Raw genomic sequence first — 22,573 nt, forward strand, 5'->3', positions numbered from 1 at the left:
TCCAGATTTTTGTATCCAGGAGTAAAATCTCCAATTTTATTTCCATAAGCTTGTCAAATCTGGATATCCCAAATGTCCCCACTTCCAGTTCTGTCCAGTTCTTGTTGTTTCCTTATTCTTGTCGGTCACTCTCCTCCTTTTTGTTTCCCTGTTCTCCCGCAGAAAGGTTCTTTTTCCAAAAGCTTCTAATTCCTCTGCAGAGGCTTGTTATTCAGGAGCAAAACATTACGTCATGTCCCTTTCATTTACCAACAGATAAATCCATTGTTTCTTGTAGTATGTAGACCTCTGTAGACAAAATAATGTTCCATTTCTGCAGTTTCCCAGGAGGTTGAAAGTTCTGTTCAACTGTTCAAGTTTCCTAGCAAAAACACATGCAATATCCCTCAGCTCCTCTAGATGGATTACAGTAACTGAGTTCCCTTCCAGATCACATCCACCAGTCCAAATAGCTTGTTAATCCTTATTTGAAACAATTTGTATCCAATTTATATCCAAATGTAACTGGCAAAGTCCTCAAAACACCGTCTTTATTTTGTTCTTCCGTTTTGACAGCTCTTTGACAGCTGTCAAAACCTCCATTACTCTTCTCCAGGTATTCTCGCAGATCGCTCCAGGGATTCCGGGGGGGGGGGGTTACTTTTTAATGCAAATTCTCCTTTTCTCCTCCAGCTCAAACTTATAATTTTCCCTCACGAAGTTGTTAGTTCATCAAGATAGGGTTACACTCGATCTTAGTTGTCAAGTCCTTTGTTTTGTCTTTTCTACAATAAAGGGGGGGCTGACTTCCTTTTTCCACCTCCCCCGTTCGCATCAAATTTTAAAAATTTATCCCTCTTTTTAGTCCAATTACTCACGGGTTTTTCTTTTGGATCCAAATTTTCAATAGAAGAAGCTAGCGCTCTCCACCGAATGGCATGCGGCTTCGCTCGGCAGGGGAAGCGGCGGACTCAAAGCACCACCCCCCCCAGGCGCCCGTTCCTTAGCCTTTAAAAAGGCTCTTTCGCGGGCCGGGGAGGGGCGCAAAGGTGCCAGCCGAGTCACCATGTCCATGGGGCTCCGTGCCCATGGCTTTTGAGGGTCCCCGCGTCGCCGGCGCGGTAGAACCCAACCCCTGCCGAGCCGGCTCCCTCCGGAGCACGGAGGGAGCCCGCCATTCGGCGATGGCGCCAACCCGGAAGTCCCTGACAGGTTGCTCAGATTACAAAGCGGGAGATGAATAGGAACATACACAGCAGCCAGAAGCCTGTTGTTGGTCCCTAGCTCAGCAGCCCTTACTTCAAAAGCTGTGTGTGATCCATTCCCTCTCATGGTGGTGGAAGAGGCATCATTACATCCTTGATCCTCCTCTCGTGGTGACCAGGGGTTCACATAGAAAAGCACTGGTTGAAAGCCCTCGCCCCCGCCCTGTAATCCTTCTGCTAATACCAAGTAGAGATTTCAATTCTTTATTTATACGGCTATTAGCCCATAAAGTATGTACGAACATAAAAGCACAGAGGCATAAAGACCAATATATCTAACAACAGAAGGTGAACACCACGATGCAAGGGTGGGTCATTGAGCAGTGACAAATAACAGCTTGGGGCCCGGAAAGATCCAAGGGACGGTTCACAGAAAAAGGAAAACTGGAGACGAGATCCATCATGCACTCTCATCATAACTGTCCGATTAGTTTTTGATGTTGTTGTTGTTTTTTGGTGGTTTTTGTGTGTGAGATAACCGCATTCAGGAATCTCGCCACCTGCAGAGTTACAGAAGGATCTGTATCCTGCAAAAGCAGTGCGGCATGTGACTCAACAGGCCTGCCAACCAAGCGCAGTAAAGCAGGACCCAGGAATTTAGTCCTGGCTATGCTATGTAGGGGACAGTTGAACATTATATGTGGAAGAGATTCAACTGTTTTCCCGTCACACTCGCATAGCGGAGACACCAAACCCTTGGAAAATCTGTGGCTCAGCAGGTTCGATGGAAAGACATTGAATCTTGCACGAATAAATGCAAGTCGGTGTGGTACAGATGAAAGAGATGACATGTATGATGGAAGGCCAAGTGGTGGGGTTATTCCGTGATACCTGGGGGAGCAGACACCCCCACCCCTGGAGAGGTTGTGTTGATTTTCAATGTCTGCTAATCTTTGCTCGATAAGGCTTTTGGCTGAGCGTAGGTTCATCTTTAAGGAGTCCGCTGGGGAAATTCCGATGCTCAGAAGTTTGGCATGGGTTTTTCCTACCCATGGATTAACAAAGTCATCCCGCCAGAGGCACTGAAAGAGGTAATGGTCGGGAAGCCTATGCCAGCTGGACAGCCAATAGCCAATGACTCGCTTCCAGATGACAGTCTCCAATGATGCAATCCTTAACTCCAGACGTATGGCTGCGTTGCTCACACACATGGGGAGTTTCAGGAGGCGACGGAGAAACTGATTCTGCAATGTCCCCAGCGATGTTAAATTGGACCCTGGGGCCGAGAGCGGGGCAGCATAACAGAGGGTGGAAACCACTTTTGCGTGGTACACCTTCAATGCAGAAGGGATGTGGGAGGCTCCGTCGGCCGCAAAAAATTGGAGTGGAGTATAAAGTATTGTTTTCCCTTTGTTTAGTAAATACTGTATCTGTGGCTTCCAGCTTAGGTTGTAGTGAAAAAAGACTCCCAGGTATTTAAATTTGAAAACCTGTTCTAATTGGACTCCATCTAACTTCCAGCTGTAAGTTTTCCGAGACCAGGACTTTAGATTTCCCATGATTAATTGTCAGATGGTTGAGTTTGCAATAAGCCGCAAAAATCTTTAGAGCTCTGCATAAACCGACTCTAGAGTAGGAAAGGATCGCTGCATCGTCGGCATATAGGAGCAGAGGGCAGCGAAAATCAGCTAGGCGGGGGGCATGAATGTTGGCTTGAGACTCATTCAGAAAGAGCTTCATGTCGCTAATGAACAAGTTGAAGAGGAGTGGGGCCAAAATGCAGCCTTGGCGCACTCCTCTATTTATTGGGACCTTGTTGGATAGGTTTCCCGCCGGTGTGAGTCTCACTCTAGCCGACGACCCGTGGTGTAATTGGGTTATAAGCCATAACAGCCTTCTATCTATGCCCCATCTCTCTAATTTCTTTTTTTTTAATATAAATATTTATTAGGGTTGTTTTTTTTATAAAAGAGATACACAGATAATAAACAACATTACTTATAACAAAATTTGATAACTTCTTTGGACTTCCTCACGTCTCCTGCTCCCACTTACATCGTTAAAAAGTTTTTTCAAACAAATTATCATCTTGTTTACAATCTTATATCCACTCATTTAAATATAGTCTAGCAATTTTTCCTTAATCTCACTTATCATCAAATTCCAGTCTAATTTGGTGGTGGCCAATTATTTATGATCAAGCATCCTTCTTAACATTCAACCAAATTACAATATTTTTGTAAATAAATCTTAAATTTCTTCCAATCTTCTTCAATCCTTTCTTCCCCCAGGTCTCGGATTCTGCCAGTCATCTCCGCCAATTGCATATAGTCCATCAGCTGCATCTGCCACTCTTCCAGTGTGGGTAGATCTTGAGTTTTCCAGTTCTTAGCGATGAGTATCCTTGCTGCCGTTGTTGCATACATAAAAAATGTTCGGTCCTTCTTTAACACCTTCTGGCCGACAATACCCAGGAGGAAGGCCTCTGGTTTCTTAGTGAAGGTATACCTAAATACCTTTTTCAACTCATTATATATCATTTCCCAGAAGGCCTTCACTTTAGGGCAAGTCCACCAGAGGTGAAAGAATGTTCCTTCATTTTCTTTACATTTCCAACATTTATTATCAGACAAATGGTATATTTTGGCAAGTTTAACTGGGGTCATGTACCATCTGTATATCATTTTCATTACGTTTTCCTTCAGAGCATTACATGCAGTGAAGTTCAGCCCAGTGGTCCACAACCTTTCCCAGTCCTCAAACATAATGTTATGCCCAATGTCCTGTGCCCACTTTATCATAGCTGATTTAACCATTTCGTCTTGTGTGTTCCATTTTAGCAGCAAGTTATACATTCTTGATAATACCTTAGTCTTTGGTTCTAACAATTCTGTTTCCAACTTCGATTTCTCCACCTGGAACCCTAACTTTTTGTCATTTTTAAAAACTTCTTTAATCTGAGCGTAGTGTAACCAGTCTCGCACTTTATCCTTCATTTTCTCCAAACTCTGCAGTTTCCAATTGTCTCCATCTTTTTCTAATATTTCCCAATATTTTGGCCATTTGGCCTCCATATTGGGTCTTTTTCGGGCCTTAGCTTCCAGAGGTGAAAGCCACCTCAGAGTTTTGTTTTCCAATAAGTCTTTGTATTTTGTCCAGACATTAAATACTGCTTTCCTGACAATATGGCTCTTAAAGGCCCTATTGATCTTAACCTTGTCATACCATAAGTATGCATGCCAACCAAAAGCATTGTTAAAACCTTCCAGATCCAATACATCAGTGTCTTCGAGAAGTAGCCAGTCTTTTAGCCAGCAGAAAGCTGCGGCTTCATAATACAGCTTTAAGTCTGGCAGGGCAAAGCCCCCTCTTTCTTTCGCATCAGTTAATATCTTAAACTTAATTCTGGGCTTTTTGCCCTGCCAGACAAATTTAGAAATATCTCTCTGCCACTTCTGGAAGCACTCCGTCTTGTCCACAATTTGCAATGTTTGAAACAAAAACAACATCTTTGGCAATACATTCATCTTAATAGCAGCAATTCGGCCTAACAGAGAAAGCTTCAATTTTGTCCAACTGTCCAAGTCTCTCTTAATTTCAGACCAACATTTTTCATAATTATCCTTAAATAGACTCAGATTTTTTGCTGTTATGTTTACCCCTAGGTACTTTACTTTTTTAACCATAGTTAATTCTGTTTTTCTCTGAAACCGTTCTGACTCTGTATCTGTCAAGTTTTTTCCCAACACCTTAGTTTTCTGTTTATTTAGTTTAAATCCCGCCACCCGACCAAAGTCTTGAATCAATTGTAATACTCTTTTCGTACTAGATTCTGGCTCCTGCAGGGTCAAAACTAGGTCATCTGCAAAAGCTTTAAGTTTATATTGTTTCGCTCCGACCTGAATCCCTTGCACCAACCGGTCCCCTCTGATCATATTCAAGAGCACCTCCAGAACCGAAATGAATAACAGAGGGGAAATCGGGCAGCCTTGTCGTGTTCCTTTTTCAATTTTAAACTCTTCTGTAACCACATTGTTAACTATCAGTTTTGCCTTTTGTTCTGAATATATTGCATCAATCCCATTCTCAAAACCCCATCCCACTCCCATTTCTTTTAAATTTCCCTTCATAAATTTCCAAGAGATATTATCAAAGGCCTTCTCCGCGTCTATAAAGATTAACACTGCTTTTGTATTTATGTCTGTTTGCAAAAGTTCCAAAATGTCAATAATGTTCCTTGTGTTAGCAAACATGTGTCTACCTGGGAGAAAGCCTGCCTGGTCTTTATGGATTACTTCATTTAAAACTCTTTTAAGTCTGCTTGCCAAAACACATTTAAATCCACATTTAAAAGGGAGATGGGACGATAGTTCTTGAGTTGTGTCTTTTCAGTTTCTGATTTTGGTATCAATGTGATAAAAGCTTCTTTCCACCCCATCTCTCTAATTTCTTCCATAGACAGTTTCTTGGGATACTGTCGAAGGCGGCCTTTAGGTCTATGAAAGCGACACATAGGTGCCCCCGACTCGGGGCAGAATATTTTCTGGCAAGATGATACATAATTACCATATGGTCAGTGGTCAAATAATTGTTCCTAAAGCCCGCTTGCTCATGGCCAATCAAATTTGAGTCGTATGCCCAATGGGACAGCTTAGACAGCAAAAATTTTGCATAGATTTTCCCGATGATAGACAAAAGGCTGATGTTCCGATAGTTCTCTGGGTCAGCAGGGGGACCCTTTTTATGGACTGGTACGATCACGGCCTTCTTCCATGACCTAGGGATAAGCCCCGTAGAATTAATTGCATCAAAGACTTTGGCCAGAATTTCAGCCCACCACCTCGGTTGCGCAACAATAGCCTCAGCAGGGACTAGATCCGGCCCAGGGGCTTTGCCCGTTTTCAGATCTAGTATCAAGTCCATTATCAGGTCTGGGTCGGTAGAGGGCCACAAAGGTAGATGGTCGGCTCGGAATTACCAAGTAGAGATAAGAAGAGAGCCTGGGTGGAATGGGGGGGGGGGTGATGGGAAGGCAGACGGGTGAAATAATTGTTTTTATTAGGTTTTTTTTGGAGGGAGGGGAAGTAATCTCACCCCCCCCATCCAGTTAATACTATTACTCTACATTTTTTGAATTCACCTAATATTCCCCTTCTGCCTCTCGCCTTGTTCAAATAAAGACCATTACAATATTGTGAAATTGGCTTGGAGACATTGGCTCTTTTGACTTGAGCAGCACCTATTTCTGAATCCTAGCTGAGCGATCAAGAGAGAGAGCTGCAGATAAAACTTTATGAGGGTGGGAAACATAAAGAGGGCCTTTCTTCATCCTTGGGAGTGTGCGTCTCGGAAGCCTGTTGAATTTCAGTGACTCCTGGCCTAGGCTTTTCCCGCTCCTTCAAGTCAGCAGCAAAGCAAATCTCTTTTCGCATTTGCGGGAGATAGAAGATCACAAAAAGGCAGGCAGGAAGGTCTTGCCCCAGTGGAATTAAAAGTCACGGTGTCTGTTGAGCAGTAAAGTACGTGCTCTGAACAGATGGAAAGTTCCTAGAGGTCCAGGAGAACAGAATGGGTTTACCAAAGGACACAGCAGGGCACGGGCCAAGATACAGGGGAAATAGCTAATTCAAAGACAGGCCAAAATTGTGCCTGGAAAGAAGAGGAGCTGTTGCACTTTGCCTGCGGCACATCTTTTGGTTTCTAAACTAATTACGGGGGAACAGGAGTCCAATTCCACCATGATAGGAAGGTGAGGCTGGTCTCTTCATTCCCCTAGGGATTCTGGAATGGAGATTCCCTTTCTGAATCCCACATAGCTAGGAGCCAATGTGGCTTCCACTTCCTAAAGCTTCCAGCCCTACAGGGATGGCAGGGATCATCCCCAACTTGGGGAAGAGATAACCATTCCTGCGTGCTGTCTTCACAGTGAAAATGGGACTCCCCTGTTCATGTCTGCTATGTATTTAAGGGCATGTCTAGTTTGGCTCTGTTTAGCATGGTAAAGAGGAGACCGAGAGGAGGCATGGTAACCATCTTCAAAGATCTAAAGGGCAGTCGCATGGAAGATGGAGCAATCTTGTTTTCTCCCATTCTGGAGGATAGGATGCAAACCAATGGATCCAAATTACAGGAAAGGAGATTCCGACTAAACATCAGCAAGAGCTATTTGGCAGTGAAACAGGCTCCCATGACAGGTGGTAGACTCTCCTTCCTTGGAGGTTTCTCAGCAGAGGTTGGATGGCCATTTGTTTTGTATGATCTAGTTGAGATGCCTTCATTGCAGAGGATTGGACTAGTGGGGTGCTTTCCAATTCTGCAATTCTGTGATTCGATGCACAGATGCTGAGAAGGCAGGCCAGGAGACTGAGAGATTGGGGAAGTAGAGGGCAGGAGAAAGGAAAATCAAATGTACACATTAATAACCCACCAGATCTTTAGCCTCAGAGCAGTAATCTAAATACGTATACAGTGGTACCTTGGATTAAGTACTTAATTCATTCCAGAGGTCCGTTCTTAACCTGAAACTGTTCTTAACCTGAAGCACCACTTTAGCTAATGGGGCCTCCTGCTGCTGTCGTGCCGCCACTGCGCGATTTCTGTTCTCATCCTGAAGCAACGTTCTTAACCCAAGGTACTATTTCTGGGTTAGCGGAGTCTGTAACCTGAAGTGTATGTAAACCCAAGGTACCACTGTATATACTTCCTACATTCACAATAAGCAATGTCTTTTCACAGCCACAGGGGATGAAATCAGCTGCTTTTGCTCGCATTTAACATTATGTCTGGATCTTAAACTTTGCTTCTTCTGAACTATGGCTTATTGGAGCAAGATAACTTCATAATCCATTGTTTGAAGCTAGCTTGCTTCAAACAAGCCACAGTTAAGATTAAGCACGGCTTGTCATGTTTGGATGACATAACAACCTGTAGTTAATCAAAAATAGAAGCAAAAGCTTTGTAGTCCTCCTCGCTGCACCAGAGGAATGACGTGAGCCTGAGGCAACCATCGCTGCATATTTGGCACATCACCTTGTGGTGCCGTTGAAGCCTATAATACCTCAACCACCTATTTTTCTTTTTCTAGATATTGATGAATGTGCAGTAAGGAGTGGAGGCTGTCAGCAGAGCTGCGTGAACACTCTGGGTTCCTACCACTGTGAATGCCATGCAGGGCACAAACTTCATGCTGACGGCCGTACCTGCATAAGTGAGTAACACCCAGGCTGTAGTTTTTAAGTGATGGGGGGAAGGAGGAGGAGCCTTTCATAATTTGGTCTTTACGGGGATGCAAATTCAGAGCTGTGTGTTGTTTTGGGGTATTTTCCCCAGCCAAAATTATATAATACCAAGTTGTCAAGCTGTCAAAAAGGTTGTCAGTGTTGTTCGGTTGCTCTTAAAGCTACTTTGTTGCAGCTGGCTCTACTGTTCACAGCACGGTGTTTGTGGGTTTTAGGGTTGAGAAAGATGCCAGATTAAAGTTGCCCTCATGTGAAGCTCTATTTGTGGGATGTTGACTGCTGGGTTTTGGGTTTTTTTAAGGAATGTGCCATTTTCATTCTATACTTGTTTTTATTCTCATTGCAAAGTTTATTGCGGACTCCTTTGTTCTTCGCAATGAGAGTGAATTAAGCAGTTTGACAATCCGCATCAAATGGCTCTAAAAGGATGCAAATGGTAGTGCCCTATTAATGAACAGTGGTGTTTTTAAAGCCATCTATTATGTTTGTTTCATTTTAAAATTTATGGTTCACCTTTCAGCCCATTAGAGTCCTCAGGATGGTTCACAAGGCAGCTCCCAAGGCAATGGAATTATATTAAAACCATAAATATTAAAAACCAGAACAACCCATTACATCACAATGAAACAGCCAGAACTGAGATTAAAATGTTTCGGAACACAGTGTACAATCAAAGTAGCTGTAGAGAGCGGGGAAAACATTCAACCAACCATCTCAAAGGCCTTGCAGAGCAAAAGTGTCTTAACTGTGCTTCTAAAAACCCAAAGAAAACAAGGTTGGTAGGCCTCCTTGGTCATCCAGTTTGAACAATGTGGAACTGTATACATAGCTCTAATGTGCAGTATGGGAAGCACTATAATGCACTTCCGGACCTGATGTACTGCACCCCAAAAAAAGAGCTTTGTGACAGAGCTGTTGGACAGTTTTCCTTGGGAGGTGGTGAACTTGGGAGGTTGGATGGTCATCTGTAATGGATGTTTTAGTTGAGATTCCTGCATTGCAGAAGGTTCAAATTGATAACCCTCAGGGTTCTTTCCAACTCTATGATTCTGTGATCATTGCAGACTTGGCTTTCATGGGACGGGGAGTGATAGGCATCAAACTTGCTGGCTGGATCCTGTTCCTTACCACTGCTCTAGTGTTCTCTCTCTCTCTCTCTCTCTCACACTCACACACACACACACACACAATACAGTGGTGCCTTGGTTCTCAAACGCCTTTGCACTCAAACAACTTGGAACCCAAACACTGCAAACCTTTTCAGAAGCTGAACGTGCTCCGTTTTGAGTGTTACGCTGAAGTCTGTCCATTTTTGCTATTTATTTTGCATTTTTGTTTTTGCAGCTTTTGTTGTTGTTTTTGTGACTGTGTGGAACCCAGTTCAGCTACTGATTGATTGACTGTGTGACTGTAGTACATTGTTTATTGCTTTCATTTTAGGGATCAATGGTCTTCTTAGTAAAATTCATGTTATATTGCTGTTTTAGGGGTTGTTTTTAAAAGCCTGGAACAAATGAATCCATTTTGCATTGCTTTCTATGGGAAAGCACGCCTTGGTTTTGGAACGCTTTGGTATTGGAATGGACTTCTGGAACGGATTAAGTTTGAGAACCAAGGTACCACTGTAGGGTCAAACAGCCAGGCATTCACCACTTCTTCTTTTTGTTTAAGAAGCATTTCTAAATACTCTGCATTCTAAGTAAGGATTGACACACTTTGTGCGTCATGGGGATGTTGCTGACACTGACACTCCCACATCAAGTTCTCACCTCTGACACCCATGCTGCATTCTCACCCTTGACACCCATCTCATGATGTGCTGTCATCATACTGTGAGTTCCCCCGCTCTGGTTCCACATCGTTTGCTAGCCGGGGGCAGAACAACTTGCAAAGTGATGACATCGCATTATGAAGTGTGTCTCTACTCTTCACAGATGAGAACTTGGAGGGTGTTTTTGGCAGCAGCCCTGTGACATTTATAACTTATAGTTCAACCCACATTCAGAATTCAGAGCCTTTAGAAATGCTTTGTGAGGGATTGAGTTGATAGCCAGATATCTGTGTCGTCCTAAAGATACCAGTTAGTCTAACAAGACTTTTGTTAGTTTTATACTAAAAATAAATGTTGGAGCTCACTTTTTCTGTTCATCAAGGAGAAGTTTTTTTTAAAAAAAAAACATAGAGTGAGAAAAAAGTAAGAAAAAAGTGAGTGAGAATGAAAAGAAGAAAAGAAAAAATACGGTTACATTACCATACATTAATATATAGATGTGTATATTATTATTATCCCAATAGACATATAATTGTCTTAATCTCCTGAATTGGGCAACCTTAGAGTTTACATATACCTTTGCTTGGGTGGACAGTATTAGGATCAAAATATCTGAAAGTTTCAACAACTCTTGAAACAATTATGTCAGTTAGTCAGATATGGAATACATTTGCTAGTAAAAATAAATTTGATCAAGGAAAAGTTTTCAATGAATGTGCTGGTGCACCTTCTCTGAATGAATGAAATTTGAAGTATTGGGTACAAAATAAAAATGTTTTCCCATCCTCATCAGCATGATTGGTACTTTCGCATGGGCCAATTTTAAAGTTTTATGAAGACCAATTGACCTCAGATGTCTATTCTCAGAGATGCAAGTGGAAAACTCTAAATGATGCAAGGTTATCTGGAACCATTTCAACTGCAGTTCAGGCCTAATTCTGGGGCAGAAACAGCCTGGCCTATCCTGACAGAAAATATTTGAACCGAGGCAGGAAAAGTATGTCACTGTCAGTCTCGTCAGCAGTTTTCAATACCTTCAACAATGGCCCTATCCTGGACTGTCTGGCCAGGATGGGACTTGGGCTCCATTCTTCTTGAAGAAGAGATTTCAAAAGGTGGGAAGTGTCTGTTCGACTCCTTGGCCACTGGGCCTGGGGTTCCACAAGGTTCTGTTCTGCCCCTGCCCCCCACTTTTCAACATCTAGGTAAAGTCTTTGGAAGCAATAGTTTTGGGGATTTAGAGTGTAGTGTCCTCAGTATGCAGATGACACCCAACTCTTATCTCTTTGAAGATGATAGCCATCTTCTAATAACTCAAGGGATGTCGCATGGAAGATGGAACAAGCTTGTTTTCTCCTGCTCTGGGTAAATTAAGCATTTTAATGTATTCCTCAGGCATTTGGTTATCTTTAACACTGTTCTATATTTCTTTGATATTCGGATTTTTTTATGTTTGGAAATGGTTTTAATGTTGTGAACTGGTTTGACATTTTCTTAACAGTAAGTGGTGCAGAAATATATTTTAATTAAAAATATATATATATTCCTTTTTTCTCTGTTAATGGTTTAGAATATTTTGAAAAGTGGTGACAAAGATATTTTAAATAACGAAAAGAAAAAAGAAGCCAGCACGTAACATGTTGTTAAAAAGAGAATTAGCAGGGCCTGATATTTTTTTAAATGGTCCTCTTTTCACCCTATATTCACATAGATTTGTAATTTTCTTACAGTTGGTGGTGAAATGACAGCAGAGAGTTGCTTTAATTGAGATACCAGAGCAATAGGGCATAAAGCGTCAAAGGCTGTAACCAAGTTCTGTAGAAAGGATTAAAATTCTCTGTAAATCTGCATATCAGCACAAGAGAGATTGTTATTCCATTTCCCATTGATTCCTGGTTGAAATGTGAAAAACAGCTTGGTTAGGTATGAATGACATTACATCTGTTGAATCCATTCTTTTGTATTTCTTTGTTTTTGAGCTGAGGGCTAGATGAGCTTGGGGATCAAACACATGTCTTGTTTGCAATTTCTTAGAGTTGCCAGTGCATTGGCTTAGTTACAAGATAACATTAAGCCTGCCATTCTAGCCAAGGTGGGAGAGAATCCTTCAAGAAAATCTTGTCCTTTTCTGCTTCCTTGTTGGGTTATATGCAAATACCATTAAACATTCTAGCAGAATCGTGAAGCTGTCTTTATAGATCTTGGAGACTAGGGGATGGAAGCAGGAAGTCATGCATCAGAAAGCAAAGCAAGGATATGAATACGTGAGAAATGTGTAGCTATAATTTTGAATAGGAAATCTGATGTTGTCCCAATAGGGGCAACGTTCACCTTAACAGAACTACTTCTGTTGGGCACATAGACACCACCTTATACCGTAAACCAACTGACCGACAAACATATCTACATGCCTCTAGCTACCATCCCAAACATACCAAACAGTCCACTGTATATAGCCAGGCACTACGTTACAGCCGCATCTGTTCCAATGCTACAGACAGAGACTCTCACCTAAGAGATCTACAGCAAACCTTTTTAGAACTAAAATACCCAACAGATGAAGTTAGACAACAGATCAACAGAGCCAGACTGATACCCAGAGAGAACTTGCTGCAAGACAGACCCAAAAAAGAAAATAACAGAACACCTCTAGTCATCACATACAGCTCCCAAGTTAAAACAGTACAACGTATCATCAGAGATCTACAACCTCTCCTGGACAATGACAGTTCTCTTTCTCAAGCTCTGGGAGGAAGACCTTTCATTGCCTACAGACAGCCACCCAGTCTTAAACAACTCCTAACCCACAATAATACTACAACCAGACCTAACACGGACACTGGCACCAGAGCCTGCAATAAACCCAGATGCCAACTTTGCTGCCACATACACCCGGACAACACCATTACTGGCCCCAACAACATCACACATACCATCTCGGGACTATTTAATTGCTCATCGTCTAACATTGTGTATGCCATCAAATGCCAACAGTGTCCTTCAGCTCTCTATATTGGACAAACAGGCCAGACCTTACGCCAAAGAATAAACGGACATAAATCAGACATCAGGAATCACAAGACAGAGAAACCAGTAGGAGAACACTTCAATCTCCCAGGACATTCTATACAAGATCTCAAAGTAGCTGTTTTACTACAAAGGAATTTCAGAAATAGACTGGAAAGAGAAGCTGCTGAATTACAACTTATCACCAAACTTAAAACCATGGAGAAACCTGGCCTGAACAAAGACATTGGATTCTTATCTCATTATACATGACAAAGCCATTTTTCACCTTTTCACCCCTTGCTTCTCCCTGTAAGACCTATTGCAGTCGTTAAGAGTCGTCAACAGGCTCATCACAGCTATCTGCCAACCACCCATTCCCACCACCCTTCTGAGTAATACCCCTCCCCACCTTCTCACTATATAGAAGGGTCTGGAAACTTCTGTTTCAGTGTATCTGAAGAAGTGTGCATGCACACGAAAGCTCATACCAAGAACTGACTTAGTTGGTCTTTAAGGTGCTACTGGAAGGAATTTTTTTTTGTTTGACTATGGCAGACCAACACGGCTACCTATCTGTAACTAGAACTACTTCTGTTGTTTTATTTTTAATTCAGGCCCAAGGTTAATGAAGAGACTTAAATCAATAAGCTAATGGGGACATTGGTCTCTCAGTGCCTAAATTTATTGTAATAGACTTAATGCCCCATTTAAAAGAATGTCACGGAACAAGCAAAACCTGAAGCTACAATTCGCCTTCTCCCCCTTGACAACCAGCTCTTACCATGCTGCACCAGGTTCAGGGCAACATACATGGACAACACCTTGAATAGGTCACTCATCCCTCCATAGAGGAATCCAGCAGCCATCCATCACCTCAGGGCTATGTGTCTACACACATGTTGGGGAAGGGTAGTGAACCAGTATGAACAATCACTGGTTTTCTTTCATGGTTTCTGTTATGCAGCCTTTCTTCTGGCATCCATCTTGGAACCACTCCCCACAAGCCCTCAAGCATGTTCAGTTCCACCTGTTTCTCAAGAAACACTTTTGGGTTGTTGGCTAGATGACTATACAGTGGTACCTCGGGTTACATACGCTTCGGGTTACACCCTCCGCTAACCCAGAAATATTACCTCGGGTTAAGAACTTTGCTTCAGGATGAGAACAGAAATCATGCTCCGGCGGCACGGCAGCAGCAGAAGGCCCCATTAGCTAAAGTGGTGCTTCAGGTTAAGAACAGTTTCAGGTTAAGAATGAACCTCCGGAACGAATTAAGTACTTAACCCGAGGTACCACTGTATATTTATTTGCATACCATAGCTCACTGGTAGAGCATCTGCCATGCACCCAGAAGGTCCCAGGTTCAAGCTTTGGCATTTCAAGGTAATGGGGTGTCCTCAATCTGAAGCCCCAGAGAGCTTCAGGGGGCTCAATACTGAACTGGATGAACCAATGTTTCTTGTTTTCCTTTCTTCTTTCCCAAATACTGTGACTTATATCCTAATATTTTCACTCTAGCTGCAGCAGTGGAAGTGTTTTTGCAAACATAGTTAAAAGATCATCCTTTAGAAGGTCCCAGGATCAGTCCTCAGCATCTCCAGATAGCGCAGGGAATGTCCTCTGTCCGAATCCTTGGAAAGCTACTGAGCTATATGGACCAGTGGTCTGACTGACTGCAACACGGCTCCCTCTGTATCAGAGTGTTAGCAAGGCTTTTCCTTCCCTGCTCTGCTTTCAAGGATCATTTTTGGAGCAGATGTGTGAAGTTTGTTGATGGATAAAGCTTTGGCATAAAGGAGGTAAGGCATGCAAGGCAAAAAGCAAGTCTTCAGCTTATCACTAAGCTTTGGGAAATGAGATGCCTTTACCAAAGGGATCATATAGTGTTTAGCACAGTACTAGTGGCTGGAGGATGTGAGCTCATCCAGGGTCCTGCTTAAAGCCATAAGGTCTAGTATTGCAGGTGATGGGTCAAAATACACATGTTGGGAAGGCAACCTGCTCTTTAGGATATATTGCTGTGTGAAAGGTTGCTCCATTTTTTGCCCTCACTTCAGATATTTGGGTGGAGAACTGCATCATGACATTCTGGCTTTTTTGTGTTCTCATTGAATTAGGTGTGAGCTCTTGTGCTGTCAATAATGGAGGCTGTGAACATGAGTGTGTGCAGATGAGTGAAGACCACTACCGGTGCCAGTGCCACACACGCTACCAGCTTAAGAGAGATGGGAAGCACTGTGAAAGTAAGTGTGAGCCCAGGGTGCAGGTAACCTGTTGGAAACACAATACGAGCCCAAAGGCTGTAGTTTGGGCTAACCTTTGGCCCTCCAGTTATTGTGGGACTCCCTGACCATTGGCCGTTCTGGTTGGGTTGATGCAAGTTGTAGTCCAAAAAATCTGGAGGATCCCAGGTTTCCCGCTTCTGCCCTAGTGGAATGCATGTTTACTTGCATTGAATAATGCAGTTTTGTTGTTGTTTAGTCGTTTAGTCGTGTCCGACTCTTCGTGACCCCATGGACCAGAGCACGCCAGGCACTTCTGTCTTCCACTGCCTCCTGCAGTTTGGTCAAACTCATGTTAGTAGCTTCAAGAACACTATCCAGCCTCATCGTCCTCTGTCGTCCCCTTCTCCTTGTGCCCTCCATCTTTCCCAGCATCAGGGTCTTTTCCAGGGAGTCTTCTCTTCTCACAAGGTGGCCAAAGTATTGGAGCCTCAGCTTCACGATCTGTCCTTCCATTGAGCACTCAGGGCTGATTTCCTTAAGAATGGATTGGTTTGATCTTCTTGCAGTCCATGGGACTCTCAAGAGTCTCCTCCAGCACCAGAATTCAAAAGCATCAATGCAGTTTAGGTGTCAGAAATAGAGAGTCATGTGGCTGGCCCATACTGCCAGGCTCTCTGGTTCAAGCCTGTTACATTTCGCCTCCACACGGACCTTGTACTATTGCAATAGGGGAATGGTAGGGGTGAGGATTATATCTAAGACTGGACTTCTTTAATAGAATTTGCAGCTTTTTGTAATCTGCCTACCCTGTGGAAGTATGAGGATCTAGATATAGAATGTAAGCATTTGTCCTGTCCTGACCTCAAACAAAAGCTTACGGGGCATTATGGGAGTTGCTCAAAGAGCAAGAGAGCACTGGGTGAGTGCTGACAGAAGCTGGAGGTTGATTTATAACTCCCCCAGACTGGATTACCACTCCTAAACTCCAATCCAAGGCTTCTCAAAGGGACCCCAATCTCCCCAGCTGGAGGCAAGGGCATCTGTGTCTCTTCACTGCCTTCTCACCTGACCTGCTCTCGGCCATATTTCCTGTGATTCTGTAAAGGGAGAAACAGCATGACTTGGCTATGAACTGAATATCATGGAGGCCCATGGAGTGGTTGGAGGAGACAGTAGGGTAGTCAACTCATCAAGTAACATGAGGGGGAGGAAATAATAAGAGGGAGGTGTACGAGGAGGGACAGTGGGGAGAGGAATAGAGATCAAAGCAGGTTATTGGATTCCCTTGTTCTCCCTTTCTTAAAAAGGATTAGGAAGGAAATATGACCTTGGGTTGTCCTTCCTCCTGCCAAGTTTTATTAGCTCCCATTATCTGTCGAAGCTGCTGATGACCTGAGCTTTATGCTTGCGTTTCCATTGATCTACTGGAGATTTTGTTTGCCAAGTTTTGCAGCTGAGCTCAGCTAAATCTCCCATTGCAAACTCACTGCATGTATGGTAACATGTGCAATATGCCCATAGTTACCATAAAATATACGTGGGGGTTTTTAGGGGGGGGGAATCAAGGCTTTGGTCCTGTGCTTCTTCTGTCTCTCGGTTCTGCTTGTAGCAGGAGCTTTGCCTGCGAGAGATGTACAAAAGACAGAGAAAAGACTGCCTCACTGCAGTGCTTACAAAGGAATACATTGATCACGAAAGGATAAAATCAGAGAAGCCAAAGGCACCATTATCAAAGTGGGCAAAGCATGTTAGAAGTGATAAGAAGGGTTCTGGATGTACATATGAAACTGCCATATACGATTCAGACCTTCTAACAACTGCCTACCCCTTTCTGCAGTTTTCTTAAGGTCCCAAGCACATCTTTGTTTTTAAAAGTGGCACAGACAGAAGGAAAATCATGGCCACCTGAGCCAAAGCCATTATCTTGCCTACATGTGCTGCTGCTATGCTCCTGAGCTTAGTAGACCAGAGACAAAACAGCTCGCCTAAAGATATAGGGAGCTGCATGTATACTAAAGTCGCATCATCTAGATCAAGGGTAGCCAACATGTGACCCTCCAAATGTTGCTGGACTCCAACTCCCATCAGCCTCAGTCAACATGGCCAAAGGTCAAGGATTATGGGAGTCGTAGACCAACAATATCTGAAAGTAGCCACCACATTGGTTACCCCAACCTGGTACTTGGGAATTGACTTGGGGCACATTTTCCAAAATATTGAACCACCACTGGAATCTTTAGGCCTAATTTACCATGGGTTTTTGTTGTTGTTGTTCTGTTTTGGGTGTTTTCAAGAATCTCCTGGTCTCTTTCTGATTTGATGTGCAATATATTTGGAGCAGGAGCTTGTGGTCCTTTTGGAAGTGCATTTCCAAACAATTGTATTGACTCTCCGGTAGAGCTGCTGCTGTAATCCCTCGCAGCAAGATCTCTGGTTGTTAAGGGCTGGTCACGGTTTGCCAGGCATGTTTGAGCAATTATATTTGTCGGACTGCAAAGGAAGCTATAGAGGAAAGTGCCATCAATTTGAACTGCTGGCACAGAGAACCGTTGGCAGGCAGAGATGCGCGTGGAAGTATCTGTGTCAGATCTCTGCTGAATATTGGGAAAAGCAAGTCAGCACTGTATGAAACAGAATATCATTAAAGCAGATCCCTCTCACCCCCCCTCGTTTCCTCTCTCTCAACCCCCCCCCCCCTTATTTCTTTCTTTTCAGATGTTGCAAAACAGGTTGTGCATGTTGGCCAGTTTTGTAACTATTGAAAATAAGTTCAAGCATCTCTGCCAGATGAACTTGTCAAATGGCTCGTGATGAACAGTCGGAATGAAATTGGGAGATAAATAGCACTGCAATGTGAAAAGACTTGCAGCCTGCGCCAGATAGATCTTGACCTGTGTTCTGTGTATTGGTTGATATGTTTGTGTGTGTGTGTTCTCAAAGCGTCTTACCTTGCTGGTTTGTAATTCAGACACTTAACATTCCTAGCTAGCACCTTTGATCCGCATTGCTTGGATTTCTTGGTGTTTGGTTTCAGAGATCGACCCCTGCGCGAGTGGAAATGGAGGCTGCTTGCAGATCTGCCGAAATGAGAGTGGACTTGCAGAATGTGGATGCTATTCTGGATATCACCTTTCTGCAGATGGGAAGTCCTGTGCAGGTAAAAAAAGCAAAGTGTGGGTTGCGGAGATGGTAACTAAAATTGAAGAGTCTAGTTATTGACCTGTTTTCTAACCAGGTATGCTAAACACATGTAAGCAAGAACATAGTTGGAGCCATTCTACTGTGAAGAGGAGTTACAATCTTGGGGTTAGACTTCTTGATTTGGAAGCACAGGTGTGGAGAGTGCCCCTCTGACCCCATTGCCTACTCCTGCTGGCAGATGTGTTCAGTTGTCTCCCATTAGGAGACCTTGGAAGGGAGCTTCAGTCTGAGGCACCCCCTATTGTGCTCTTCTCTGCCATTGCTGGTTCAGCTACTCACTTCTTCCCACCATCAGAGGAGAAGAGAAGCTAATAGTCTAAGGAAAGTCCTCTCGGAAATCAATGCCCAACAACACGATGCCTGTGCATACACCACTTGGAAACCATTTTGGCAAATAAATGGCAAATAAATAAATATAAATATAACAGTTTGTTTACTGCAGTTGTATTCCACCTGTTTCTCCAAAGAGCTCAAGATGGCTTACATGAGTCTCCCACTCTCAATTAATCTGCACAACAACCCTGAGAGATAGGTTAGGCTGAGAGGCAGTGGCTGGCCTAAGTTCACTCAGTGATCTTCTTGGCTGATTTGGAATTTGAACCCTTGTCTCTCAGACCCTAGTCCAGCAACCTCATCACTACACCAATCTGCATCTGCAGGCTAGCACATTGGCTATTCTATAATCATGTCTTAGTGATTGAGCATATGTGTTTGTTTCAGTTCCCTCTTCTACCACCACCACCTCAACCCACCCCAGCAAAAAATAAAAACAAAAATCCCTATTGTTCTGTAGAACTATGGAGTGCCTTCGAATATTTTCAGAAGGTCCAGTAATGACTAACAACTGCCTCTTATTCACCTCTGCTGGTCTTCCTTTGCATACACAGCTCAAATAAGCTATGTCCTCAGTTCAAATTTGTCAAGAAACAGGTGCAGAGTGTCTTGGCAAATAGGTTTAGCATGCACTGACTGTGCATTGTAGAACATGCCCTAGAATCTTCTACATCACTCCTGGATTCCTTTGTAAAGGTAAAGGTAAAGGTACCCCTGCCCGTACGGGCCAGTCTTGACAGACTCTGGGGTTGTGCGCCCATCTCACTCAAGAGGCCAGGGGCCAGCGCTGTCCGGAGACACTTCCGGGTCACGTGGCCAGCGTGACAAAGCTGCATCTGGCGAGCCAGAGCTGCACACGGAAACGCCGTTTACCTTCCCGCTGGTAAGCGGTCCCTATTTATCTACTTGCACCCGGAGGTGCTTTCGAACTGCTAGGTTGGCAGGCGCTGGGACCGAGCAGCGGGAGCGCACCCCGCCGCAGGGATTCGAACCGCCGACCTTTCGATCGGCAAGTCCTAGGCGCTGAGGCTTTAACCCACAGCGCCACCTGCGTCCACGGATTCCTTTGTAGGCTCCCTGATTTCTAAAGGGTTTCCTGAAGGTTGTTGATCTCCATTAAAGCTGACCTTTTCTTCAACACTGTTCAACCTCAACACCGTTTTTGTTCTACAGATGTTGATGAGTGTGCAGAAGGGACGGCCAAGTGCACCCATCACTGTGTGAACACTTTGGGCTCCTTTGCCTGCGTTTGTAATCCTGGGTTTGAGCTAGGAGCTGATGGAAGGCAATGCTACCGTAAGTGGGAGTTTTGCAGCAGTGCTGTAAAGGCAAGTGTATCTTTCCAAAAGGATAAAATGAGATGATAATTTGGTGGCTCTTTTTATCTGGGGAGGTGTGCCCCTGTTTCTAATTCTTGTGGTATTCTCATTCTTTAAGAACCAATATGATTAGAATTCCCAGTATATGTACCTCAGTGCTTGAATGCTGGATTTTGCAGAGGCCTTCACGCTGAGCCATGGTTTCTGCAATCATGAGTAAAAATTCAGAATTCTGAACTCTGTCGCCTGCATTTCAAGAGGCAAACAGTGCTGTTGACCAGTCTTCAATATATAGTGAATTAAAATGAGTTCAAACATTCCCGTAGTCACCCAAAGTACATGTTCACTTCAGACTCCATGTTTTAAGGCTGATTTTTTCCCCCACGTCCATCTCTCCTGATTTGCATGCCATACGGCAGTTTAAAACAAAAGCATAATTACTTCATCTATGTTAGGCCTCATTTTTCCTGATTCATGACTGAAATGTGATATAAAAACAGTGGCTTGGCGTACTCAGTCCAAAGCTCCATACTTGACCATAAAAATTATGAGATCACATGGATGAAAGGTGGAGACAGGTGCGGAAAATATGGAGAAATAACGCTTAATCTAACAAATTAAATTTATATTCTGAACTAAAAATTTATGACTATTCAGTGAATAACATTGATGAGGCTCATAAAATAGCAATATGGTACCTGCATTATATAAAAAGATTTCAAAGGTCTTAATGTGTTTAAACTACAGAATGTCTTCTTCAACAGGAAACTATAGTTACACTGAGCAATTTGTATTCCCCCCCCCCCCAGACACTACAAATGTAACCAGGCTCTTTGACCTTGGGTTTTATAATAGCCAGCATGTCTAGCTTTGTTTTTTAATAACTATATAATTTCCCACTGAAGAAGACGTCGTGATTTTAAAACGTGTTTGAGCCTTTGATATGCACTGGTATGCTATCAGGTTCATCAGTGTCATTTATTGTATACTGATAGATATTTTGGTTCAATGTCTGCATATTATTCCTGCATATTTCCCTCTTAACTTCTATGTTCTTTTGGTTTGGTTTATGGCCCGAGGATAGGAAAAGTCTGCATATACATTAAAAGAACTGCCGTTTACCCCTCACAGTGCTATAATTCCCAGCATCCTTAATCCACCGTACCCAGGGTTCTTTGTGAGGAGGTGCTTTAAATGTATTGTGTGTATGCAGCCAAAGCAACAAGTGCTGAAACTCTTGTCTTCCACTTAAAGATACAGGACATCCTAGAAGCTAATATAGTTTGCTAATACTAACCCTCTGAGTGATGCAGATCTTTATGTAGCCAAAATGGCACCAGCTGCAAGCAAGAGGGAGGTAGGAGCAGCCTTAGAGGAACTGCAAGTTTTGCTAAAGTACAGAAAATCTTTCTTGGGCTAAGGGAGAAACCCCAAAATATTGCAGTGGAGGCTGAGCAAGTTCACTGGGCATGATATTGCTGAGATTGTTGCGGGAGGCAAATGGAGAACCATTGGGGGAGGAATGCAATGGAGTATCCCTGAAGGGGCTGGCAGGAACTGCATTGTTTTCTTCTAGAGCAGTGTTTCCCAACCTTGGGCCTCCAGCTGTTTTTGAACTACAATTCCCATCATCCCTGACCACTGGTCTTGCTAGCTAGGGATGATGGGAGTTGTAGGCCAAAAACATCTGGAGGCCCAAGGTTGGGAAACACTGTTCTAGAGCCCACGTGCAGCAAACCTACTACAATTCTCATTTTTATTTATTGATTGGCAATGATTTGATTCTTTTCTGGAAAGGCATTGAAATGGAAATTGTCAACAGCTGTGAAGATGAGAACGGAGGTTGCCTTCATCACTGTGAGCACTCCACCAATGGGCCACTCTGCTCTTGTAACCAAGGTTACCGCTTGGATTTAGATGGGAAGACATGCACAGGTGATGTATAAGGAAATGCAGACAGCTCTTCAAAGGAGTCTGTCCCCTTGTTAGACTACAAACCTGCATACAGTGGAACCTCGGTTTTTGAACGTAATCCATTCCGGAAGACTATTTGACTTCCAAAAAGTCTGAAAACTATAGAACAAAATCCATTGAAAAAATGGAGAAACACGCTTTAGAAACTGTTCGACTTCCAAGGCGCGTTCAGAAATGGAAGCAATTCCTTTCGGGCTTTTGGCGTTCAGGTTCCGAATCGTTCGGCTTCCGAGACACTCGAAAACCAAGGTTCCACTATACCACTTTAACAACTCCCCCCCCCCACAAAACCTATTATTGGGTGGGGGCGTTTTGGGAC

The 22,573-nt window shown here is 43.4% G+C and overlaps 1 protein-coding gene across 8 annotated transcripts in view; it reads left to right on the plus strand.

The window, feature by feature from the left end:
* Window positions 1-22,573, plus strand: part of LOC310844723 (uncharacterized protein) — a 226,560-nt gene that overhangs the window by 128,886 nt on the left and 75,101 nt on the right. For all 8 annotated transcript variants that reach the window (XR_014564272.1, XM_083739122.1, XM_083739127.1 and 5 more), the window contains 5 exons: window positions 8,269-8,391; window positions 15,320-15,445; window positions 18,462-18,584; window positions 20,135-20,257; window positions 22,078-22,215. Coding sequence is in view for 7 of the 8 variants with exons in the window: in XM_083739122.1 (XP_083595248.1) it covers window positions 8,269-8,391; window positions 15,320-15,445; window positions 18,462-18,584; window positions 20,135-20,257; window positions 22,078-22,215 (633 nt within the window). In the remaining variant the exon portion in view is untranslated. The remainder of the gene's footprint in view (window positions 1-8,268; window positions 8,392-15,319; window positions 15,446-18,461; window positions 18,585-20,134; window positions 20,258-22,077; window positions 22,216-22,573) is intronic.

This window comes from Podarcis gaigeae, assembly GCF_964106915.1.
Source record: "Podarcis gaigeae genome assembly, chromosome: 5".
Classification (NCBI taxonomy): domain Eukaryota; kingdom Metazoa; phylum Chordata; class Lepidosauria; order Squamata; family Lacertidae; genus Podarcis; species Podarcis gaigeae.